The 23,340-nt window shown below is 37.6% G+C and overlaps 1 protein-coding gene across 1 annotated transcript in view; it reads right to left on the bottom strand.

Moving 5' to 3' along the window:
- The window catches only part of LOC123811567 (WD repeat containing planar cell polarity effector), a 382,261-nt gene that overhangs the window by 101,470 nt on the left and 257,451 nt on the right, over positions 1–23,340 (bottom strand). Inside the window, exon 14 of the mRNA XM_045827820.1 lies at positions 17,920–18,022. Within this exon, the coding sequence (XP_045683776.1) occupies positions 17,920–18,022 (103 nt within the window). The remainder of the gene's footprint in view (positions 1–17,919; positions 18,023–23,340) is intronic.

Raw genomic sequence — 23,340 nt, 5'->3', positions numbered from 1 at the left:
GGAGCAGGTGGCGGTGTGCGGAGATCTGGGAGCATAAGGCAACCGAGCGCATAAGCCTTCCGGGATGCAGTGGTGGACCCTGAGTACGCAAGCAGCAGCTGGCAGACCCAGTGAGGTGGTATTGTGGACCAGGGCAGAGCACGCAACCCAGGATCCCAGGGTGGTTACTGATGCCCCAGGAGAGCGGAACTACCGCCATTGTTCCCTCCTGCCCCTGCCCCCACATACAATCTAGCAACTGGGGTGCCCAGCCCCAGCGAACACCTAAGGCTCCGCCCCTCACCGTAACAGGAGTGACAGGACTGGAAAAAAAAAAGGAGGGAGAGAGAGAGACGTGTCTCCAACAGAAGAACAGCTCAATCCCCCAGGACTCATTTTGAGCGACCAAGAGATAGCCAATCTATCAGATGCACAGTTCAAAACACTGGTGATCAGGAAGCTCACAGAATTGGTTGATTTTGGGCGCAAATTACATGAAAAAATGCAGGTTACCATAAAAGAGATGAAGGAAGATGCACGGAGAACCAATAGGGATGGGAAGGAAACTAGGACTCAAAATAGAGTGGACCAGAAGGAAGAAAAAAACATCCAAGCAGGAAAGAATGAAGAAATAAGAATTCAAAAAAACAAGGAGAAGCTTAGGAACCTCCAGGACATCTTTAAACGTTCCAACATCTGAATTATAGAGGTACCAGAAGGGGAAGAAGAAAAGCAATAGATTGAGCACATATTTGAACAAATAATAAAGGAGAACTTCCCCAGTCTGGCAAAGGAAATAGACTTCCAGGAAATCCAGGAAGCTCAGAGAGTCCCAAAGAAGTTGGATCCAAGATGAAACACACCAAGGCACATCATAATTACATCAGCCAAGGTAAAAATGAAGGAGAGAATCCTAGAAGCAACAAGAGATAAGGGGACAGTAACCTACAAAGGAGATCTCATCAGACTGTCAGCTGATTTCTCAAAAGAGACCTTGCAGGCAAGAAGGGGCTGGAAAGAAATATTCCAAGTCATGAAAGACAAGGACCTACATCCCAGATTGCTCTATCCAGCAAAGCTCTCATTTAGAATGGAAGGGCAGATAAAGTGCTTCTCAGATAAGGTCAAGTTAAAGGAGTTCATCATCACCAAGCCCTTATTTTATGAAATGTTAAAGGGACTTATCTAAGAAAAGAAGATAAAGAAAAAAACATGTATAGTAAAAGGACAGCAAACTCACAATTATTAACAACCACACCTAAAGCAAAACCAGAAGAAACTAAGCAAACAACTAGAACAGGAACAGAACCACAGAAATGGAGATCACATGGAGGGTTAGCAACAGGGGAGTGGGAGGAGGAGAGAGGGGAAAAAGGTACAGAGAATGAGTAGCATGGAATGTAGGTTGAAAATAGATAGGGGGAGAGCAAGAATAGTATGGGAAATCTAGAAGCTAAAGAACTTATAAGTATGATACATGGACATGACTAAAGGGGGGATATGGGTGGGAGAGGGTGTGCAGGGTGGAGGGGAGTGAAGGGGGGAAAATGGGACAACTGTAATAGCATAATCAAGAAAATATATTTAAAAAAAAAGAAGAATGCCTGGATTCCAGAAGCCCTCTATATCACTTGGATGCAATCCCCACTGGTTTTCATTGCTAGCTTGGATTGCTCTTTCCAGTACTGGTGTGCTGTAATGGGGTACTGGGTGTGACACTGGGACCCCTCATTTTACAGAAAGGACCTTCACAGCAGAGATTACCTCTGAATTATTAAGTGCCACATCAGTGAGTTAGTACCTGCATATTGCACATCTCCAGTCCTACTACAAGTCTGTCAAGGCTTCTTTATATCCTTAGTTATAGGACTTCTGTTCGGCTAGTTTTCAGGTGGTACTCAGTGATGGTTATTCTATAATTCAATTGTAGATCTGATGTGGGAAGAGGCCAGCACAATGTTTCCTACTCTGCCATCTCGACCAGAAGACACCTTAGCATTCTTAAAGTTTGTAGCATATTACTGTATGAATTGATTTGTCCCCTATATTTTAGGATTCTTGATAGACATTTTTACTGTACTACACACTAGCCAAGATACTATGTATTCTATTTATTCTTAAATTCATGGTTTTATTAGTTATTCTTAACATTACATACCAATCCTCAAGTAAAAGTCTTCATTATTTACTTGTAGAAAATTTAATTGCCAGTGATTTTTGTCCTAGATCAGCACAATTTACTAGCCTAACTAATGAGTAAAGCATAGAGGGTTTGAGACATTGACTTCTTTCTGAGAAGGAGAAAAAGTATTTCTCCCCCTAGGAAAATACTATTCTTTTGCTAAGCTACTGACAATTTATGACAAGGTAAGTTCTGAAAATATGACATATTCTTTCATAATATAGTAAACTAGTATTTCAGAATTCAAAAGTATGTTAATTAAATATTTAGACAATGGAAATATTTGATCTGAAAATATCTCATTTAGAGAAAATCTATAGTTATAGTAATTAAGAATTGGTATTTAATATATTCTATGACTGACAATATTATGTCACCACAAAGAAAGGAACAAAGGTTGGATAATCATGTATTTTTTGGAATTTACTTTTAAGTTATACAAGTAATACAGCCTTGTATAGATTGCTGCAGCTAAGCAAAGCAGTTAGTCTTTGATGTACTTAACATTATGAAAGGTTTAGGATTATGTCTTCAGGCAAAGATGCCTAGAGGAAAGAAGGTATAGATCAAAACTGACATCACAACACAATAAATAGAAGATTGGAATGAATATATCTCCTGTAAGTCAAAAAGTAATATAATGTAATGTCTCTCAAGCACAGTGTAGGTAAACAGTTAACTGCAATTTTATATGGGAGAATTAAAGACTTTTTTGTAGCTTCACTTTAGAAGAATTTTGTTAATAATGAGATATTTTAAGTATAAGAATAAATCTCTACCTTCATCCACATGTTATCTATAGGACACATTTTTCCAATGGTATCATGATTTTATACTAAAATGGAGGCATTTAGGAAGAAGATAACTTATTAAAATCAGGGTTTCGAGTGATTTTTGATGACATGGGAATACCATTGGGCAACAAAAGGCAAGATAAATATTCAAATTTTGGTAAATATATGAGGTCTGTCCAGAAAGTATCCAGCCATGTACAATCAAAGATAGAGATATTTATTGAAGATGATATAAGAAACATTGTACATAGGGCAATGATACCTCAGTCCCCTTGAAAGTAGGTACCTTGGCCCTCACACAGTTCTCCCAGTGGCGATTAGCTGCCCCACTGTATTTTCCTGAATTTCATTCATGGTCTGAAATCTCTTCCCTTTCAAAGGTGATTTTAGTTTTGGGAAAAGCCAGAAGTCGCATAGTACCAAATCTGGGCTATAGCAGGGCTGAGTCACCTGGGTGATTTGATGTTTTGCCAAAAAACTCTGCATTAGACTTGATGCATGAGTGGATGTGTTGTTGTGATGAAGCTGCCAATCACCAGTTGCCCATAGCTGTGGCCTTCTGAGTCATCTGAATAGTTTCCATGAAGGAATATTCAGGCTTAAAACGCAAAGTTGGATGCAGATTTGTTGCTCTACTCAGTCATTTTGAATGTGACAGCCACACAGTATCCATGCTCACTCAAAGACATCTACCACTCTCACTGACTAGTACAGTGAAGTCATCATTGTTCATGCATGCACATTCCAGTCCACTCTCCTTGGCTGCCAGGTTACACTGATGTTCTGCAAACTGTTCTAATTATATTAACAATGGCTTCACTTTTTCCAAACCTCATATGTACAGTAAAAATAGGAAATAAATAGATTAGTATTTTATCTCTGGGTGATATGATGAGTAGTCTTTAATTTTATAGTATATTTTTAATATTTTATAGTTCTCCATTAAGCACAAATGAGGTTTACATCAGAATTTAAAACTATGTTTAAAAGGAGATGGCAATTTATAAAGCTACAGCCTTTTTAAGTAAAAGGCAAAAGATTTGTATGCTCTAAAGAGAAACCAAAGTATGTACAGCCTTTTTATAGCATAGTATCTGCAAGATTATATATAAGTATATTTGCAGCTACAATGCATTTGGAAGAGTTTCCTAATATGTGAATGTGTAGACAGTCACATGAAGTGCAGCTGGGAATTATTTTTCAATAGGGTTTGAAAACTATTTCTTTTACCATTTTGCTTCTCTTCTTTTAAATACTGTTCTTCAAATCTTATTGTGACAGATGAAATGCTAGCTCCTCCCTCCTGCCAAGTTCCTATTGCTTTTTACAGTGACAGTTATTTTGCTGGGCTTATGATCATCCCACCAAAGATGTTCCCCAGACTTTCATTAAACTTAGTGGTAGACTTATGAGCAGGTTTTTAAAAATGGGTTATTAGCAGAAGTGATGTGTAACAACTATAGTGTTCTATCTTGAACAAGAATAGAGTATGCCTTCCTTTTATTTCTCCTCCTTATAGGTAGGGATGCACAAACATGCAGATGAAGGCTATACCCTAGAGATGACAAAGCAGCATGATGGAAGGAAACCTGCTAATCTGATATCAGCATACCCTACCAGTCATGAAACACCTTCCAGGACTATGTGAGAAATAAATAAAAATATTTCTTTAAATCACTGTGCACTCACATTGCAGAGACCTCTACTGTTTCATGCCTAATGCACATGTTGGCATTATTCCACCACTAGTACACCATCAATGCAGTTCATTTAATCCTGGTTACTTTGACTCAAAAGACTACTGAAGGTCCTAACCAAAACAATTAGGCAAGAAAAAAAAATAAAAGGCATCCGTATTAGAAAGGAAGAAGTAAAATTGTCTCCTTTTACAGGTGAGATTATATATAGAAAATCATAAAGTCTCCACCAGAAATCTGTAGAATAATTCAATTCAGTAAAGTTGGAGGATATAAAATCAATATAATCATTGTTGTTTTTCTGAAAACTACTAATGAATTATCAGAAAAATTAATACAATTGCATCAAAAATATTGGGTTGGCCAAAAAGTCTGTTACATGTTTTCCCATATGATGGCTCTAATAGTGTTTAGTTGTCTTTAACTTCATTTGAGACAATTTTGGTAGATTGTATTGTGACAGCTGTCATATTAGTGTGCATTTGAAAAAACTTATCAAAATTGTTAAATTTTTGTGCAGTCATTTTAATATTGAAGATGGAAGATCCACAGTATTTTCAGTTTATTATTCTTTATTATTTGAAGAAAGGTAAAAACAACTGAAATGCAATAAAAAGATTTGTGCAGTGAATGGAGAAGGTGCTGTGACTGATGAAATGTGTTAAAAGTGCTTTGTGGAGTTTACTGGCACTACTGAAATTTTGGCTAAATCTTTGCTGTGGGGCTGTCTTATGCATTGAAAGATGTTTAGTAGCACCCCACCTCTACCCACTAGAAGCCAACAGAGGAAGATAGCCAATATACTCAAAATATCCAACTCAAAGTTATTGGTGAAATGAAAAACATGTGAATTTTAGGGAAAAAACCATATGGACTTTTTGGCCACCCCAGTAATCTCGAGATGAAAAGATATCTGTACACTGAAAATGACAAGTCTTTGATAAAAGAAGATACAAATAAATGGAACAATGTCCATGTTCATGGGTTGGAAGAGTTAATATTGTTAAAATGTCCATACTACCCACCCTGGCCAGGTGGTCGGTTGGAGTGTCGTCCTCTACATCAAAAGGTGGTGGGTTCAGGCCCTGGTTGGGACATGTAGGGAGGCGACTAATTGATGTTTCTGTCTCTCTCAAATCAAACATATCCTTGGATGAGGAGTTTTAAAAAATGTCCACACTATCCAAAGCAGTCCACAGAGTCAATGCAATCCATATTAAATTCCAATGGCATTTTTCACATAACAGAAGAAACGGTCCTAAAATTTTCACAGAATCAAAACAGACCCTGAATTGCCCAACAAATTTTGATAAAGAAGACAAAGATGGAAGCATCATACTTCCTGATTAATATGCTGTTTTTATTTCTGTAGCTTTGTGATAAAATGTGTATTGTCATTAAAACAGACACAAAGATCAATGGAACAGAATAGAGAGTCCAGAAATAAACCCATACAAACATGGTCAATTAATTTACAACAAGGAGGCTTCTGGTCCGATATGGCAGCATAGGAAGACCATAAACTCACCTCCTCCCACAGACACATTAAATCTACACCCACAGACAGATCAATTTCCCCTGAGAAGAACTGAGGGTTAACTGAACAGCTTCTGCACAAAAAATGAGAGAGCTCACATAGAAACAGGTAGGTGAGACAGAAACATGGCATCATGGGGACCACTCTCCTGACACACTAATCTGCAGTAGTGAACGGATTACTGAAGGAATCACATTCAGACTTGCCCACCCTGGGGTACAACAAAAAAAAAAAACAGTAGTAGATTAAAGGGTACTTAGACTACATCTGAAAGAAATCCATTTGCTAACCTTAAGTATTTGCCAAATAGGAGGGGAACTTCAGGAACTCTTTGGTATCAGAGGTACCAGAGAGTGCCATTCATTGTACTCTCCCCTTACCTTGGTCAAAGACGTATGAGCATGATATGGGCACTCTAGCCAGCTGGCCAAGGCCATTCTGGTGTGCCCAGGTCCACAAAAGATCTGTAGTTTGCTTAGGATAAGCTATAACTATAGCTCTGCCCAGGTCTTCCTGTGGGCTGCTCCAGCTACTACAGCTTTAACTGGTCCGCCAAGGTGGTTCCAGCTCAACTTGTCCTCAGGACTCCCCATAGCTCATACACACTCCAGCTAAAGCTCTAGGCCTATACGTGGCTTGATTTTGGGACTCTGTGTGGCCTGTGCCTGCTCCACTGCAGCTCCAGATTGCCTGCCAAGATAGCCCAAATCTGTTTTAAACCCAAGACTCCCCATAGCCAACCTTGGTTCCAACAACAGCTTTGGCTTGCCCCAGGATATCCCTGTGGTCCATGCCTGCCACAGCTCTTGGTCCATCTAGCCTGCCAAAAAGATCTGGCTCACAAAGTCTATAAAGGGGAAGCTTGTATACAAGAGCACCTCCCCTTCAAGGCTGAGAGAGGTTGCTTTTTCACCAAATTCATACAAAGAGACATTTTAAATGAGATGAACAGTTTATAAACTAAATAACAGGACAAAACACTAAGAAAAAGAACTGAATGAAATGGAGACAATCTACTAAGAGTTGAAAACAATGGTTATAAAGATGCTCAATGAACTCAGGAAAAGCATGGAGGAACTTTATGAAAAATTCAAAACAGAGATCAAAACATATAGACCAAATCATAACTGAAAAACACTATAACTCAAATGAAAAATAACTGGAGGGAATCAACTGCACAATAGATATGCAGAACTAGTAAGTGAACTAGAAAATAGGCAGTGGAAATCACTAAATTGGAAAAGCAAAAAAAAAAAAAATGAAAATGGTTTATGGAACCTCTGAGACAACATCAAGCCTACCAACATTTGAAACATAGGTGTCACAGAAGGAGAAGAGAATGAGACAGAAAACCTATTTAAAAGAATAATGGCTGAAAACTTTCCTAACTTGATGAAAGTAGCAGACATCCATATCCAGGAAACACAAAGCATCCCAAACAAATAAACCCAAACAGGCTCCCACCGAGACATATAATAATTAAAAGGAGAAAGTTAAAGATAGAATCTCAAAATCATCAAGAAAAAAGCCACTATGTACAAGGGATCCTGCATAAGACACTCAGCTGAATTTTCTGCATAAACTTCACAAGCCAAAAAGAATGGTCTGATATATTCAAAGTGATTAAAGCAAAAACAACATCCAAAAATCCACAAGATTAGTAGCATTTAGAATTGAAGGACATAGTTTCTCAGACAAGGAAAGGAAAAGATGTTCATCACCACTAAACCAGCAATACAAGAAATGTTAAACAAAATTATTTTAGCAGAAAAGAAAGGCCAAAAGTAAAAAGAAAAAGCTAAAGGAGTTTATCATCACCAAACTATTATTATATGACATGTTAAAGGGACTTATTTAAGAGAAAGATGATCAAAACTATGAACAATAAAATAGCAATAAATACATACCTGTCAACATTTTTAATCTAAAAGACAAACGTAGCAAACAAGAACAACAGAGACACAACCATGGATACTTAGAGCATTTTGATGGTTGTCAGATGGGAGGGGGTTGTGGGGGATTGAGTGAAGAGGTAAGGGGATTAACAAGTATAAATAGGTAGTTACAGAATAGCCAAGGGGATATAAGTACAGTATAGGAAATAGAGTAGTCAAAGAATTTATATGAGTGACTCAGGGACATGAAAAATGGTGTGGAGATTGCCTGAAGGAGTAGGGGTTGCTGGGTGAAGGGGGTAAAAGAGGGAAAAATTAGGACAACTGTAATAGCACAATCAATACAATATAATTAAAAAATAGAAATATTAACTCAAAATGGATTAAAGACTTGAATATAAAAGCAGAAAAAATAAAATACATAGAAAATAAATACTAAACTTACAGACCTTGGTCTCAGAGGGATTTTGGAATTTGACCACAAAGGCAAGGGAACTAAAAGCAAAAATAAATGAATGGGACTACATCAAACTAAAAAGCTTCTTCACAGCAAAGGAAACCATTAAAAAATAAAAAAGGACACCAATAAAATGGGAGAGGGAATTAACAAACCATACCTCAAATAAAGGGGCTAATATTCAAAATATATAAAGAACCCATAGCCAAATCCATCTAGAAAGAGAAGTTGGAGGTATCGTGCTCTCTGATCTCAAACTACAATGATTATAGTGATCAAAACGGTATGGTTTTGGCACAAAAAGAGACACATAGAACAGTGGAATAGAATAAAGAACCTCCTCCAAAACATGTTTATATTGTAAATTAATCTACAACAAAAAAGGCATAGATAATATAATTGGATAAAGACAGTTTCTTCAATAAATGGTGTTGGGAAAATTGGACAGATACATGGAAAAAATAAAATTGAACCACTTGTTACACCATTTACAAAAATAAAGTCAGAATGGGTTAAAGACTTAAACATACGACCTATAACCATAAAACTCCTAGAAAATACAGGCAGTAAACTCTTTGACATGGACCTTCACAATATTTTTTGTTGGATGTGTTTCCTTGGGTAAAGGCTACATAAACAGAAAAAGAAATGGGGCTATATCACACAAAAACTTTTGCACAGCAAAGGAAATCATCAAGATGAAAAGGCAACCTACTGAATAGGATAATATATTTGCAAATGATCTATCTGATAAGATAGATCATCTCAAACTATATAAAGAATTCATACAACTCAAAATAAAAAAGCCCAATTAAGAAGTGGGCACAAGATCTGAATAGACATTTTTCCAAAGAAGACATACAGATGACTGCATGAAAAGATGTTCAACATCACTAATCAACAGGGAAATGCCAAGAAGTACAAGCCAGAGGGATCAGATGAGAGAAAGAATTAAAAGGCATCCAAATGGGAAATCAAAAAGTAAAAGTGTCACTTTTTTCAGGTGAGATAATTTGTTATATAGAAAACCCTAAAGACTCAACAACAACAAGAAAACTATTAGAATAAACAAATACAGTAAAGCTGTGAGACACAAAAATCAATGTACAAAAATCCACTGCTTTCCCAAATATTAACAATGAAATTTCAGAAAATGAAATAAAAAAAACAAAACAGATGACTTGCAGCCAAGATGGTGGCATAAGTAGATATACTGTGCCTCCTCGTATAATCAAAAGAAGGACAACAACAATTTAAAAACAAAAACAACCAGAACTAACAGAAAATCAAACTGTATGGACGTCTGATAACCAAGGAGTTACAGAAGACACATTCATCCAGATCAGTAGGAAGGGTGGAGTTGGGCAGCCAGGGTGGACAGGGCTCAAGGCAAAACAGCAGCTGGTGGACCCAGTGAGGTGGCTGACTGTGGAACAGGGAGCGGCTGGGTGGTCCCACATTTGCACATGGATAAACCAGGTGAAACTGGGTAGTAGGACAGACTGCACAACCCAGGGTCCCAGCACTAAGAAATAAAGCCTCAAACCACTGATTGAAAACACCTGTGGGGGTTTAGGTGCCAGGAGAAACTCCCAGCCTCACAGGAGAGTTCAGTGGAGAGACCCAAGTGTCCTAGACCTTACACAAACCCACCTACCCAGGAATCAGCATCAGAAAGGCCCAATTTGCTTGCAGAAAGCAGGGGCAATGACTAAAATCTGACAGAGAGCAGAGCAAGTGCCATTGTTGCCTCTCAGAACCCTTCCCCACATACAAGTGTCACAACCCAGCAATGTAGATTACCCCTCCCAGGTGAATACCTAAGGCTCCACCCCTCACTGCACAACAGGTGTGTCAAGACAAAAAAAATGGCCCAAACCAAAGAACAGATCAAAGCGCCAGAACAAATACAACTAAGTGACGAAGAGATAGCCTACCTATCAGATGCACAGTTCAAAGCACTGGTGATCAGGATGTTCACAGAATTGGTTGAATTAATTCAACCAATCAACCAACTCATCTAATTTGGTCACAAATTAGATGAAAAAATGAAGGCTACACTAAGTGAAATAAAGGAAAATGCACAGGGAACCAATAATGATGGGAAGGAAACTGGGACTCACATCAATGGAATGGACCAGAAGGAAGAAAGAAACAACCAAACAGAAAAGAATGAAGAAACAAGAATTCAAAAAAATGAAGAGAGGCTTAGGAACCTCCAGAACATTTTTAAACATTCCAATATCCGAATTATAGGGTACCAGAAGGGGAAGAGGAAGAGCAATAAGTGGAAAAGTTATTTGAACAAATAATGAAGGAGAACTTCCCCAATCTGGCAAAGAAAATAGATTTCCAAGAAGTCCAGGAAGCTCAGAGAGTCCCAAAAAAGTTGGACCCAAGGAGGAACACACCAAGGCACATCATAATTACATTACCCAAGATTAAAATGAAGGAGAGAATCCTAGAATCAGCAAGAGAAAAGGAGGCAGTTACCTACAAAGGAGTTCCCATTAGACTGTCAGCTGAATTCTCAAAAGAGACCTTACAGGCAAGAAGAGGCTGGCAAGAAGGGGTTGGAAAGAAGTATTCCAAGTCATGAAAGGCAAGGACCTACATCTAAGATTGCTCTATCCAGCAAAGCTTTCATTTAGAATGGAAGGGCAGATAAAGTGCTTCTCAGATAAGGTCTAATTAAAGGAGTTCAACTTCACCAAGCCCTAATTATATGAAATGTTATCCAAGAAAAAGAAGATAAAAAATATGTACAGTAAAATGACAGCAAACTCACAATTATTAACAACCACACCTAAAACAAAAACAAACTAAGCAAACAACTAGAACAGGAACAGAACCACAGAAAGGGAGATCACATGGAGGGTTAGCAACAGGGGAGTGGGAGGGGGAGAGAGAGGGAAACAGTACAGAGAATAAGTAGCATAGATGGTAGGTAGAAAATAGACAGGGGGAGGGTAAGAATAGTATGGGAAATGTAGAAACCAAAGAACTTATATGTATGACACATGGACATGAACTAAAGGGGGGGATGTGGGTGGGAGGGGGTGTTCAGGGTGGAGAGGAGTGAAGGGGGGAAAATGGGACAATTGTAATAGCATAATCAATAAAATATATTTTTAAACAATTCCTTTTGCAATGCAACAAAAAGAAAGAATGAAATACCTATGAATAAACTTAACAAAGAATATGAATGACCTATATGCTGAAAACTACAAAGTATTATTAAGAGAGGTTGAAATAGACAGAATGAAATAGATATTCCATGTTCATGGACTGGAAGAATTAATATAGTTAAAATGTCCATATTACCCAAAGCAATATACAGATTTAGTGCCATCACCATCAAAATACCAATGGTATTTTTTAAAGAAATAGGACAAAAAAAATTACCAGATTTATATGGGACCACAAAAGACCCCGAAGAACCAAAGCAATCCTTTGAAAAAAGAACAAAGCTAGATGTATTACACTACCTGACTTGAACTTATACTACAGAACAACAATAATCAGAATAGCATGGTACAGGCATAAAGACCAACGGAACAAAATTGAGAGCTCAGGAATAAAACCACATGTATATATGCAAATAGTTTTTGACAAAGGAACTAGAAACACAAAATGGAGAAAGGAAAGCCTCTTCAATAAATGGAACTGGCAAAATTGGAAAGCCATTTGCAAAAGAATGAAACGAGATTACAATTCTTCTCCATGTACAAAAATTAATTTAAAATGTATCAAAGATCTAAATGAGTCCCGAAACAATAAATTACATAGAAGAATATATTGGTACTAAACTATGGGCCTTGGCCTTAGAGAATATTTTATGAATTTGACCTTAAAGGTAAGGGAAGTAAAGGCAGAAATAAATGAATGGGACAATATAACACTAAAAAGCTTCTACACAGCAAAATAAACCATCAACAAAACAACAAGGCAACCAACTGAATAGGAGAAGATATCTGCAGACAACAGCTCCACAAAAGGTTAATATCTAAAATATATAAAGAATTCATACAACTAAACAACAATAAAACAAACAATCCAATTAAAAAATGAGTAGAAGACCTAGGCAGGCATTTCACCCATGAAGACATACAAATGGCCAACAGACATGAAAAAATGCTCAACTTCACCAGCTGTTAGGGAAATGCAAATTGAAACCACAGTGAGATACCACTTTATTCCTGTTAGAATGGCTACTATCAACAAGGTTAATAAGTGTTGGAGAAGTGGTGGAGAAAAGGTAACCTGTATTCACTACTGGTGCGAAGTCACTATGGAAAACAGTAAAGAGGTTCCTCAAAAATTTAAGAATAGTTATCATATGACCAAGTAACCCCTCTTCTGTGTATCTACCTGGAAAATTATTTATTCTCAAAAATATATGCAACCCTATGTTCATTAGAACACTGTTCATGGTGGCCAAGACATGGAAACAACTGAAATGTCCTGTGGTAGATGAATGGATAGAGAAGATGCGGTAGATATATACAATAGAATGTTGCTCAGTCTTAAGAAAAGATGAAGTACTGCCATTTGCAACAATATGGATAGATCCTGAGAATATTATGCTTAGGGAAATAAGCCAGACAGAAAAAGTCAAGAACCACCTGATTTCACTCATATGTGGAGTATAAAACTGAAACTCAGACACAGACAGTAGTATGGTGGAGAGCAGAGAGAATGTGTGTAGGAAGATGGTAAGTGGTAAAGGGAGCAAGTATATAGTGACAGAAGATGATTTGACTGGGTGGTGGGCATAGAATGTAGGATACAGATCATGTATCATAGAAATGTATACTTGACACCTATGTAATCTTTTTTTTTTAAAGATTTTATTTATTTTTTAGAGAGGGAAGGGAGGGAGGAAGGGGGGGAAAGAGAGTGAGAGAGAGTGAGAGAGAGAGAAACATCAATGTGCAGTTGCTGGGGGTCATGGCCTGCAACCCAGGCATGTACCCTGGCTGGGAATCAAACCTGCGACACTTTGGTTCGCAGCCTGCGCTCAATCCACTGAGCTACGCCAGCCAGGGTGACACCTATGTAATCTTATTAACCAACGTTAAATATAATTAAAAAATTATGAGATATCACCTCACACCCTTCAGATGGGCTGGTATCAAAGAGGCAACAAATAGAGGATCCAAGATGGTAGCTGAGTAGGTGGAAGATACACTCATAGCCTCCTAGGACTAAATTGGAATTACAACTAAGTTACAGAAAAATCATGCTGAATAACCAAGTGAAGACCAGTTGAAGATAAATCTTATAACCAAGGATTTACAGAGTAAGTTACATTGAGACTGGTAGGAAGGGCAGAGATGTGAAAAGGGCTGACCCTGCTCACACGAGTGGCAGCTGAAGATCCAGAGGGATATCTCAGCTGTTGGAGATTCCCCAAAAAGCCTGGTGACTCAACCCCAAGCCAGGCTCCCCAGCTGAGAGCACCAGAGCTGGGAAGATGCACCCATATAACATCTGACTGAAAAGTAGTGGGCTCTTGTCCATCAGTGAGAGACAGGAGTCTGCTAGAGACATAGACACCCTCTTAAAGGGCCAATGCAAGAAAATTTCATTTGCAGCCATTCACCCTGAGCTCTGGCAGAGGCAGAGTGAACTAAAGTCATGTGAGGAGTGTTGGGGTTTATGGCTCTGGGGAGACAGTTGAAGGATCCCTGTGCTGAGTCATTCTCCTACATTGAAGACACCATCTTTCTTAGCTTGAACATTCTCCACCGCTGTGGCACTGGCCTGGGGGAAGTAACAGCCCCACCCTCTGGAATCCCTCTTGCCCCACCTTGAGAGATTTTGCCTTGATGAACAGTCAGCTGCCTTGGCCTGGGTACCCTAGGTCTGGGGAGACACATGTCAGTGGTTGAGTTACACGGCTTTGGTGGGGGCCAATTTACCCAGTTTCCCATGAACTTGACTGGTGCTTACCTCTCATGAGAGATCCACTAGCCCCATACTCTGGGCTCTGGGAGCCCATCCACTCAATTCCTAGTGGTTAAACTCTGCCAAGGTTGGAGCAAAATCTGGGACAGACTAAGTTGTGTGGCTGTGAGGCAGGGTCCATACCTCCCAACTCCCTTGAAACCTGAACAGCACCTCCATATCATGAGAGATCCACTAGCCCCATCCACCTGACTCCTGGCAGCCCCACCCTGCTGAGCTCCATCTCTTCCAGCATAATCTGGGACAGACTAAGTTGGGTGGCTCCAGGAGAGAGGCCAGTTCTTCCTTACATACCTGACCTAAACAGAGCCTTCCCTTTACATAGCCAAACCTTGGTCTGTTGAGGTTTCTTTAAACTCTGCTGGCCTTACTCTGGCAACTCCCTGAGACTGTACCAACACAAAGGTATGTGAGCACTCAGTGGTTACAGCTAGACTTGGTATACCCAGGGGCATTTGCTGAGTGGTCTCAGACAGCACTAGCACCTAGTTTGAACTTGTATGGGTCTGGTGAACACCACTTGCTGCTAACTGAGAATCTACCTCATGAAACTTGAGTACTGTCAGAGGCTTTTTCAGTGACTAAGCCTAATAGGCAGCCAGCAGGTGGAGGCAGACAGAGGCAGATTTTGAGGTGCCTCAGGACTTTTGCTGACGTGCCTCTAGGAACAGTGCTAGTAAAAGTCAGCCTTGGCGCGTGGCTTGGTCCTTCCCACCTGCACCCAGGTCCAGCAGAGGCAGCCACAAACTATGGGTCACTTGTAGCTCCAAACATGTCACAGGCAGCATCTGACATTGGTCTGCTTTAGAGTCCCTCCCAAGGTGACCACAACCGACACACCCAGTGGCCAGCTTCAAACAACATCAGAGCAGGATCCAATAAGCTTCACAAGCAGCATATCCAAAGGGAGATCTCACCAGGCACCAGACCCAGCTGAGGTGACTTCCAGGTCTTGTGGTCAGCAGCTGCATAGCGGCTTAATAATACTCTCTCAATCATCATCGTTCTTGACATGGTCACTGTTTTCTGATTTTTCTGGTATTTTTTGACTTTTATTTTTATTTTTATTTTTAATTACTTAAATTTATTAGGGTGACATTGGTTAATAAAATTATATAGGTTTCAAGTGTACCTTTTACATGATACATGATCTATACATTGCTTTGTGTGCGCACCACCCAAAGTCAAATTATCTTCCATCACCACAGATTTGGCCAAGATATGTAAACAACCAAAATATCTGATAGATGGTTGGATAAAGAAGGTATGGAACATATACAATTAAATATTCTTTTGATATCTTACACAATTTTCCCTCTTGCTTTCATCAGTGAACCCCTTTGAAAGCCAAAGCTTAATTACTTTCTGCTTTTGGAAAAGTTTGAGACAACGGTTGAATTAAATTCAGGAAATCGGAGAGAAAATTAGCTTTCCCAGTATGACTTGGGCTGTAAAGAAGAGACTATGATGAGGAAACTAGATACTCTTTCCTAATTGCATTGGGAATTGTGAGTGGGACACATCCAGTTTTCTGGAACAAAAGTAGAGCAGAACATTCATCTAAGATATTTGTCTTTTGAGATTTACTATTGTTATTGAATGATATCTTTCTCAAGGGATAGTAACTGAGGCCAAAGAGTAAGACCTAAAAAAACTGAAAATCATCAGGAGTAACAAGGTTTCAGCGAAGAAAAGATATTTGCTAGAAATGAAGCAGGGCTTAAAGAGGGAATCCAAGCTCTCTGGCTAGGAATTATCAACTGGCCACAACAATCTGGTTAAAAAATAAACAGAGTATGTTTTGGTGGGCTGAATAGTAGGCCTTCTTTATTTTTCTGAAATTTCATGGTAATCTCTTCACATTCCTTTTTACTCCTAGTAACTCTGAATAGCTTTCAAATGCAAAGATGGCTTCCATTACATCTGATACCCTGTGGAAAAGGAAGGGTAAATAACTAAGGAAAAATCCCATAAAATTTGCTTATGACATAACCTTTCTCCTGTATTTTCCTAAATGTGTAGAGGATAGGGATGGAGGATATTTGTAACCCCATCATATACCATTATAATTCCTATTAACATGGTATGGTTTCATTATTTAGTTAAAAGTGACTTTTCATAACAAATACAAACTACCCACCTCACAAAGTTGTGAGTACTGATTAGTAAATATCTGTTATTTAGTATCTGGCCCATAGCAGGCATTTGGTAAATATTAGCTTATTGTTATTTTTTGGAGGCACATCAATATACTTAAGAAGCAACAAGATACAGTGATAAATCAACTCAAGTTATTCTTATCTAATATTGTATTAATAGTTATTTCTTGTGGATAGGAATGGAGATTTGAGAGTGGCTTATGCATCAATTTGGAACTCTTTGAGGGATGGGGTAGATGGAATCATCTCTCTGGTAAGCAATTGTCAGCTTTGGTATTCAGGTTTAGAGGTACCATGGTGGTATAGCTTTGAGTCCTTCATTACCACCTTGAAGACTGGGATCGCAGGTGGAGATGTTAGAAAGAAACTAAAAATTACTCCTTTTGTCTGCAAACAGCATTCCAAAAACAGAGCACAAGATGATCTATCAATAGAGAGGATTGTTATATTTTTCAAGCAAGTTACACAGTGGAAATCTTATTAATAAAACTTCCTTGTTTTACAAAAGTTCCAAAATGAAATGAAATCTATTGCAATTATGAGGGTGGGTGCTTTGCCTAATCTAGGAATAGGAAATACCAAGAAGAATAGGAATTGGGATGTCTAGAGGTCAGTACTTCAGGATTTAGTCCTATTAGATAAACTGAATTTAGAAAAAGGAAGGTCATGTTGATATTATAACAGCATTAAAAATTAATTTTTCTTTATTATGAAGTTTTGAATGGACCTTCAGATTCAAGTTAGGTTTCTTATTGGTCTTCTTTGGAAGACCATTTTACTTTGTAAAATGACTCCAGTAACTTCTAAACAAAAACAAGTCACCCATCAAACCTGAAATTCCATGTGAAATATTTTGTCTGATATAGGAGAGAATTATTTTGAGATATGACATGTCTATGTGTAAATAAAGGATTACATACATTTCTGTGCTGGTTTTAATGGAAAGGTAAAGGAAGAGCTGATAATAAATTCTTTTTCTCAAAATCTTATGAAAAGAACAAAGTCCTCTATACTTTTTGCTAAGCAGTGATTAATCACTGATCACCAATTCTCATAATAACACAATTTCAACATATATATTTATATTGTACTGCTTAGCCAGGCTTCTTTTTTTAAAGATACTGTCTTTACAAAGAAAGTAATTCAAATTAACCAACCATGCCCTAAAAAACAGAAAACAGAAATGATACTGAACAAATATTGATTAAAACAAAAAGCATTTATAAAAACCCCCAGCATGAATTCTTACCAACTCCAGAGGTTATTGATTCTGCATCAATGTCACTAGCTCTTTTTCTCGCCACTTCAGCTAGTGCCAATTCACCCTTGTCTAGTGCAAGGTAATGGATGTCCTTTGGAAATAAAGCAAAATAAAAGATTAATTCCAAAATGAATCTTGGTCAAGTTACAAAGATTTTTTTGAAAGAAAGAACTTATTGTTAAGATTACAAAACAGTCATGGCTGATGAATATACTTTCTTTTTGTATTTTAATTTTGTTTTCCAGTATAAGCAAATTTTCTTGAAACAGAAAGTACAGCTATAACTAATGGCAATTATTTAAACAAGTTATTTTGTCTTTAGGGAAAAAGACAAGATTTAAAAATAAAATGTTTGACATAGTCTTGTCATGGGATAAAAACCTTAATTACTATTTTCCTTGGTGAGGTTTTACTGAAGAAAAATGTCAGAGAGCTTCTTCAAAATTCATTCCTTTGGAATACTACTACACAAATGTGTCTGGTAAATATTACTTTGCTAATATTAATACTACTATTATTTTGAACTCATTCAGTCAACAAACCATTGTCTAGTAAGTGCCAGCAGTTTCTGGAGTATAGAGCTCAATTACAGTACCATATTTCAAGAAGCTTCGAGCCTCATGGGGAGATAGACCACTGTAAACAACAATCAATTATATATATAGTGTGATGGTTTTATGACAGATATTTGCACAGAGTCCTATGGAGAGGAGGAACTGATCCTAGATCTGAGTCTTAAGGATAAATAACCCACCTACACAGAAATCAGCACCAGAAGGGCCCAGTATGCTTGGGGTAGTTGGTGGAAGGGACTGGAATTCAGCAGAGAGTGGAGGAGGTGCCATTGTTCTCTCTGGAACCCCTCCCCCACAAACAGCTTCACAACACAGCGATGTGGGTTGCCCCGCCCAGGTGAATACCTAAGGCTCCGCCCCTCACTACAGAACAGGTGTGTCAAGACAAAAAAAAATGGCCCAAACAAAAGAACAGATCAAAGCTCCAGAAAAAATACAACTAAGCGACAAAGAGATAGCCAACCTATCAGATGCACAGTTCAAAACACTGGTAATCAGGATGCTCACAGAATTGGTTGAATTTGGTCACAAATTAGATGAAAAAATGAAGGCTACACTAAGTGAAATAAAGGAAAATACACAGGGAACCATTAATGATGGGAAGGAAACTGGGACTCACATCAATGGAATGGACCAGAAGGAAGAAAGAAACAACCAAACAGAAAAGAATGAAGAAACAAGAATTCAAAAAAATGAAGAAAGGCTTAGAAACCTCCAGGACATCTTTAAACGTTCCAAAATCTGAATTATAGGGGTATCAGAAGGGGAAGAGGAAGAGCAATAAGTGGAAAAGTTATTTGAACAAATAATAAAGGAGAACTTCCCCAATCTGGAAAAGGAAATAGACTTTCAAGAAGTCCAGGAAGCTCAGGGAGTCCCAAAAAAGTTGGACCCAAGGAGGAACATACCAAGGCACATCATAATTACATTACCCAAGATTAAAATGAAGGAGAGAATCCTAAAATGAAGGAGAGAAAAGGAGGCAGTTACCTACAAAGGAGTTCCCATCAGACTGTCAGCTGACTTCTCAAAAGAGACCTTACAGGCAAGAAGAAGCTGTAAAGAAGTATTCCAAGTCATGAAAGGCAAGGACCTACATCCCAGATTGCTCTATCCAGCAAAGCTTTCATTTAGAATGGAAGGGCAGATAAAGTGCTTCTCAGATAAGGTCAAGTTAAAGGAGTTAATCCTCACCAAGCCCTTATTATATGAAATGTGTTTTTTTTAAGATTTTATTTATTTATTTTTAGGGAGGGAAGGGAAGGAGGGGGGGAGAGAGAGAGAGAGAGAGAGAGAGAGAGAGAGAGATTAATGTGCGGTTGCTGGGGGTTATGGCCTGCAACCCAGCAATGTACCCTGGCTGGGAATCGAACCTGGGACACTTTGGTTCCCAGCCCGCGCTCAATCCACTGAGCTACGCCAGCCAGGGCTCATGAAATGTTAAAGGGACTTATCTAAGAAAAAGAAGATAAAAAATATGTACAGTAAAATGACAGCAAACTCACAATTATTAACAACCACACCTAAAACAAAAACAAACTACGCAAACAACTAGAACAGGAACAGAACCACAGAAATAGAGATCACATGGAGGGTTAGCAACAGGGGAGTGGGAGAAGAAGAGAGAGGGGAAAAGGTATAGAGAATAAGTAGCATAGATGGTAGGTAGAAAATAGACAGGGGGAGGGCAAGAATAGTATGGGATATGTAGAAACTAAAGAACTTATACGTATGACACATGGACATGAACTAAAGGGAGGGAATGTGGGTGGGAGGGGGGTGTGCAGGGTAGAGAGGGATGAAGGGGGGAAATGAGACAACTATAATAACATAATAAATAAAGTTTATTAAAAAAGGATAAATAAGAGTCACAGTAGGAGGGAGAATGGAGAAAAGGTGACAGAGAATGAAAGATACAATGCACATATGTAGAGAACCTTGAGAAAACAGTTCTGTTAGGCAACGGCAGGTCTTTCAATGTGAAAGAGGTGTTGGATGTGTGGGGGAAATCAGTGGAAAATATAAAGTGGGTAAAGACACAAAAGGACTTAGAACTGCTTTGGTATACTGAATGAGTATTGGAATGAAAATTTTACTGCAAGAAAAATGGAAGAATATGAACAGTCAGTTTACAATGAAGACATGTAAGTAGCCTATAATCAGGAAAAGATATTTCAGTTTATTAATACTCAAGTAAATATTGAAAAATGTAATTTTAATTAAACTTTAAAGTTAATATTTACTGGTTGCAAAGTTTGTGGGGAGACAGGCACTTACATTTAATGAGAATATGAGAATTTATGAAGCAGGGGTTGATAAACTATGGCCTATGGGCTAAACATAACCTGCCTTTTGTACAGTCCTTGAGTTAAGAATGGTGTTTACATTTTTAAATTGTTGAAAAACTGTGCTCTTATTTAACTCTGAATGGCTTCCAAATTAGCTTATGCTGCAGACTTGAAAATGTTTCAGCCTAAAACTATGTGGCCAAACTACTTACATGTAAAACTTACACTGTGATAAAGTGATTTCAGTGAGAACTAATGTTGTTTGAGAATTACAAGTAATGCAGGCTGTTAACACATTTCCAGCACTATCAAAAGTTAAAGTGACATCTCCATGTCTACACAAATTCCCAGCAATATATTTTCTGATTTCAGTCCACAGCAGAGTTTCTCAACCTTGATGCAAGTGCAAAGAAATTTCTATATGCCAAAGTCTACTTAACAGTACAATTATTGAGGAACTTTAATTAGAAGTGATTAACTTGAAATGTAATGCATGCTAAAAGGGAGTCTAGTCTTCTAGCTAATAGAATTCTAAGAAAAATGACTTATTATAGATTGATACCAATATATTGCAGCGTCTGTCTTTGAAGAAAGAAATTTGCAACAGTGAAATATGTAAAATCTCATCATAGATCAGCATTAATAGATGAACATTTGCAATAGATTTTGATAATAAGGACCACTAAGTTTCAACCCAAATTGAAATGTTATCCTCACCAAATTCCTATTATTCATATTTATAGACCAGTCTTACAAAATTATACTCAATTATTATATTTTAACTTCATCAGTAAATATATATAAAAATTTATTTTCTTTCTTGTTATATGCAGGTGCCTTTATAACTTCAGTTTTTCCTCTTGTTCCATAAGCCTGCAATATTTGCCTTCTGGCCCTTTATAGGAGAAGATTCCTGATGCTACATTTTAACAACAGATCAGAATTTAAAATTTGCATACATATACTTTTGGGAAACTTTCCTAAGGAAATGATGTGACACTATATGTCCAAGATTGGTGATGATAACATAGCTTATAACAATGAATAATTAAAAGCAATGTAATATATACCAATTGAAATAATCACATTTTTCTTTTAATCCAGAATATCATGCTGCTTTTATAACAGATCCTCATAGTCAATAAAGAAATTAGTAATATTTTATAACATACATTACTATATTTAATTTGCTAGTATTTTGTTTAAGACTTTTGTATCTATGTTCATAATTAAGAAATCTATGACTTCACTTGGGCTTGACTGCTCTCAAGGTTATACTACACTTACAAAATAAGTTAGGTGGCTTTTTTCTGTTTTTCTCATTGGCAATTATTTCCATGTGATTTTCACTGAAAAGAAGCAAAAGATATGCAGTATATATGAGAAGAAACTGCCAACCACTACTGAGTGACATAAATATCTGATTAAAATATAAACATATACCTACTTATGGCTGGAAGGACTATACATAATGAAGATATCAATTCAGACACCAATTAAACCATAAAAATTTGTGGAATTCCAATCACAATCCCTTCAAGGTTTTTATGGGACTTACAAATAGATCTTAAAATGTCTATGTAAAAACAAAGTCAAGAATATCTAAAACTGACTCTAGTTCAGACTATATGACACTGGTATGCAGACATATAAACCAAAGAAAAAGAAATATATCCATACAATTATGGTTCACCAGAAGAGCATTTTAATTTCCTTCAAGAACTTTTTCTTTGTATTCACAACATGGTTAACTGTTTGACACACAAGGCTTAGCTTTTAGCCTATATCAGCTTTTGATATACCTTCCTCACCAAGCTGAATAATTTCTAGCTTTTGATTTAAAGTTTGAGACATACAACTCTCCTGTTACTTGCACACTTGAAGGCCATTGTAGAGTTACTACTTGGCCTGATTTCAACGTTGTTGTCTCAAGAAATAGGGAATCCTGAACAGGGGGAGAAAGATGGGGTAACCACCAGTTGATGGAGCAGTTAGAATACACACCACGTTTACTAAGTTTGGTATCATATATGGATATGGTTCATGGAGCCCCAAAACGATTACACTATTTACATCAAAGATCACACTGTCATTGAAAAAATTAATTAAAAATAAAAAATACATGAATAAACCTACAAAAAACCACTAAGGACAGATCACCATAACAAATATAATAATAATGGCAAAGTTTGAAATATTCAGAAAATTACCAAAATGTGACACAGGGACATGAAGTGAGCAGATGCTGCCAGGAAAATAGTGGCAGTAGACTTGCTCCATTAACGATTGCCACAAGCCTTTAATTCATATAAAACACAATATCAGGAAGTGTAAAAAACAAAGTGTAATAAAATTAGGTTATCTAGACATGGTCTTAGCCAAATGTAGTAGAGAGTGTATCTCTGTCATTCCTTGCCCCTTGTTTTGACAGAGTTCATAAGTCTTCAGGGTCTTGTGCAAGACATATATACGGTATGCTTTGCAATTGGTTAGCCTCTGGCTTCATTTATTTTTTAATTTTTATATAATCTTAGTGTTGGAATTTA

Source organism: Phyllostomus hastatus, unplaced genomic scaffold (genome assembly GCF_019186645.2).
Source record: "Phyllostomus hastatus isolate PE091 unplaced genomic scaffold, TTU_PhHast_1.1 phas_scaffold_78, whole genome shotgun sequence".
NCBI lineage: Eukaryota > Metazoa > Chordata > Mammalia > Chiroptera > Phyllostomidae > Phyllostomus > Phyllostomus hastatus.
This window is presented reverse-complemented; position numbering and strand designations above follow the sequence as displayed.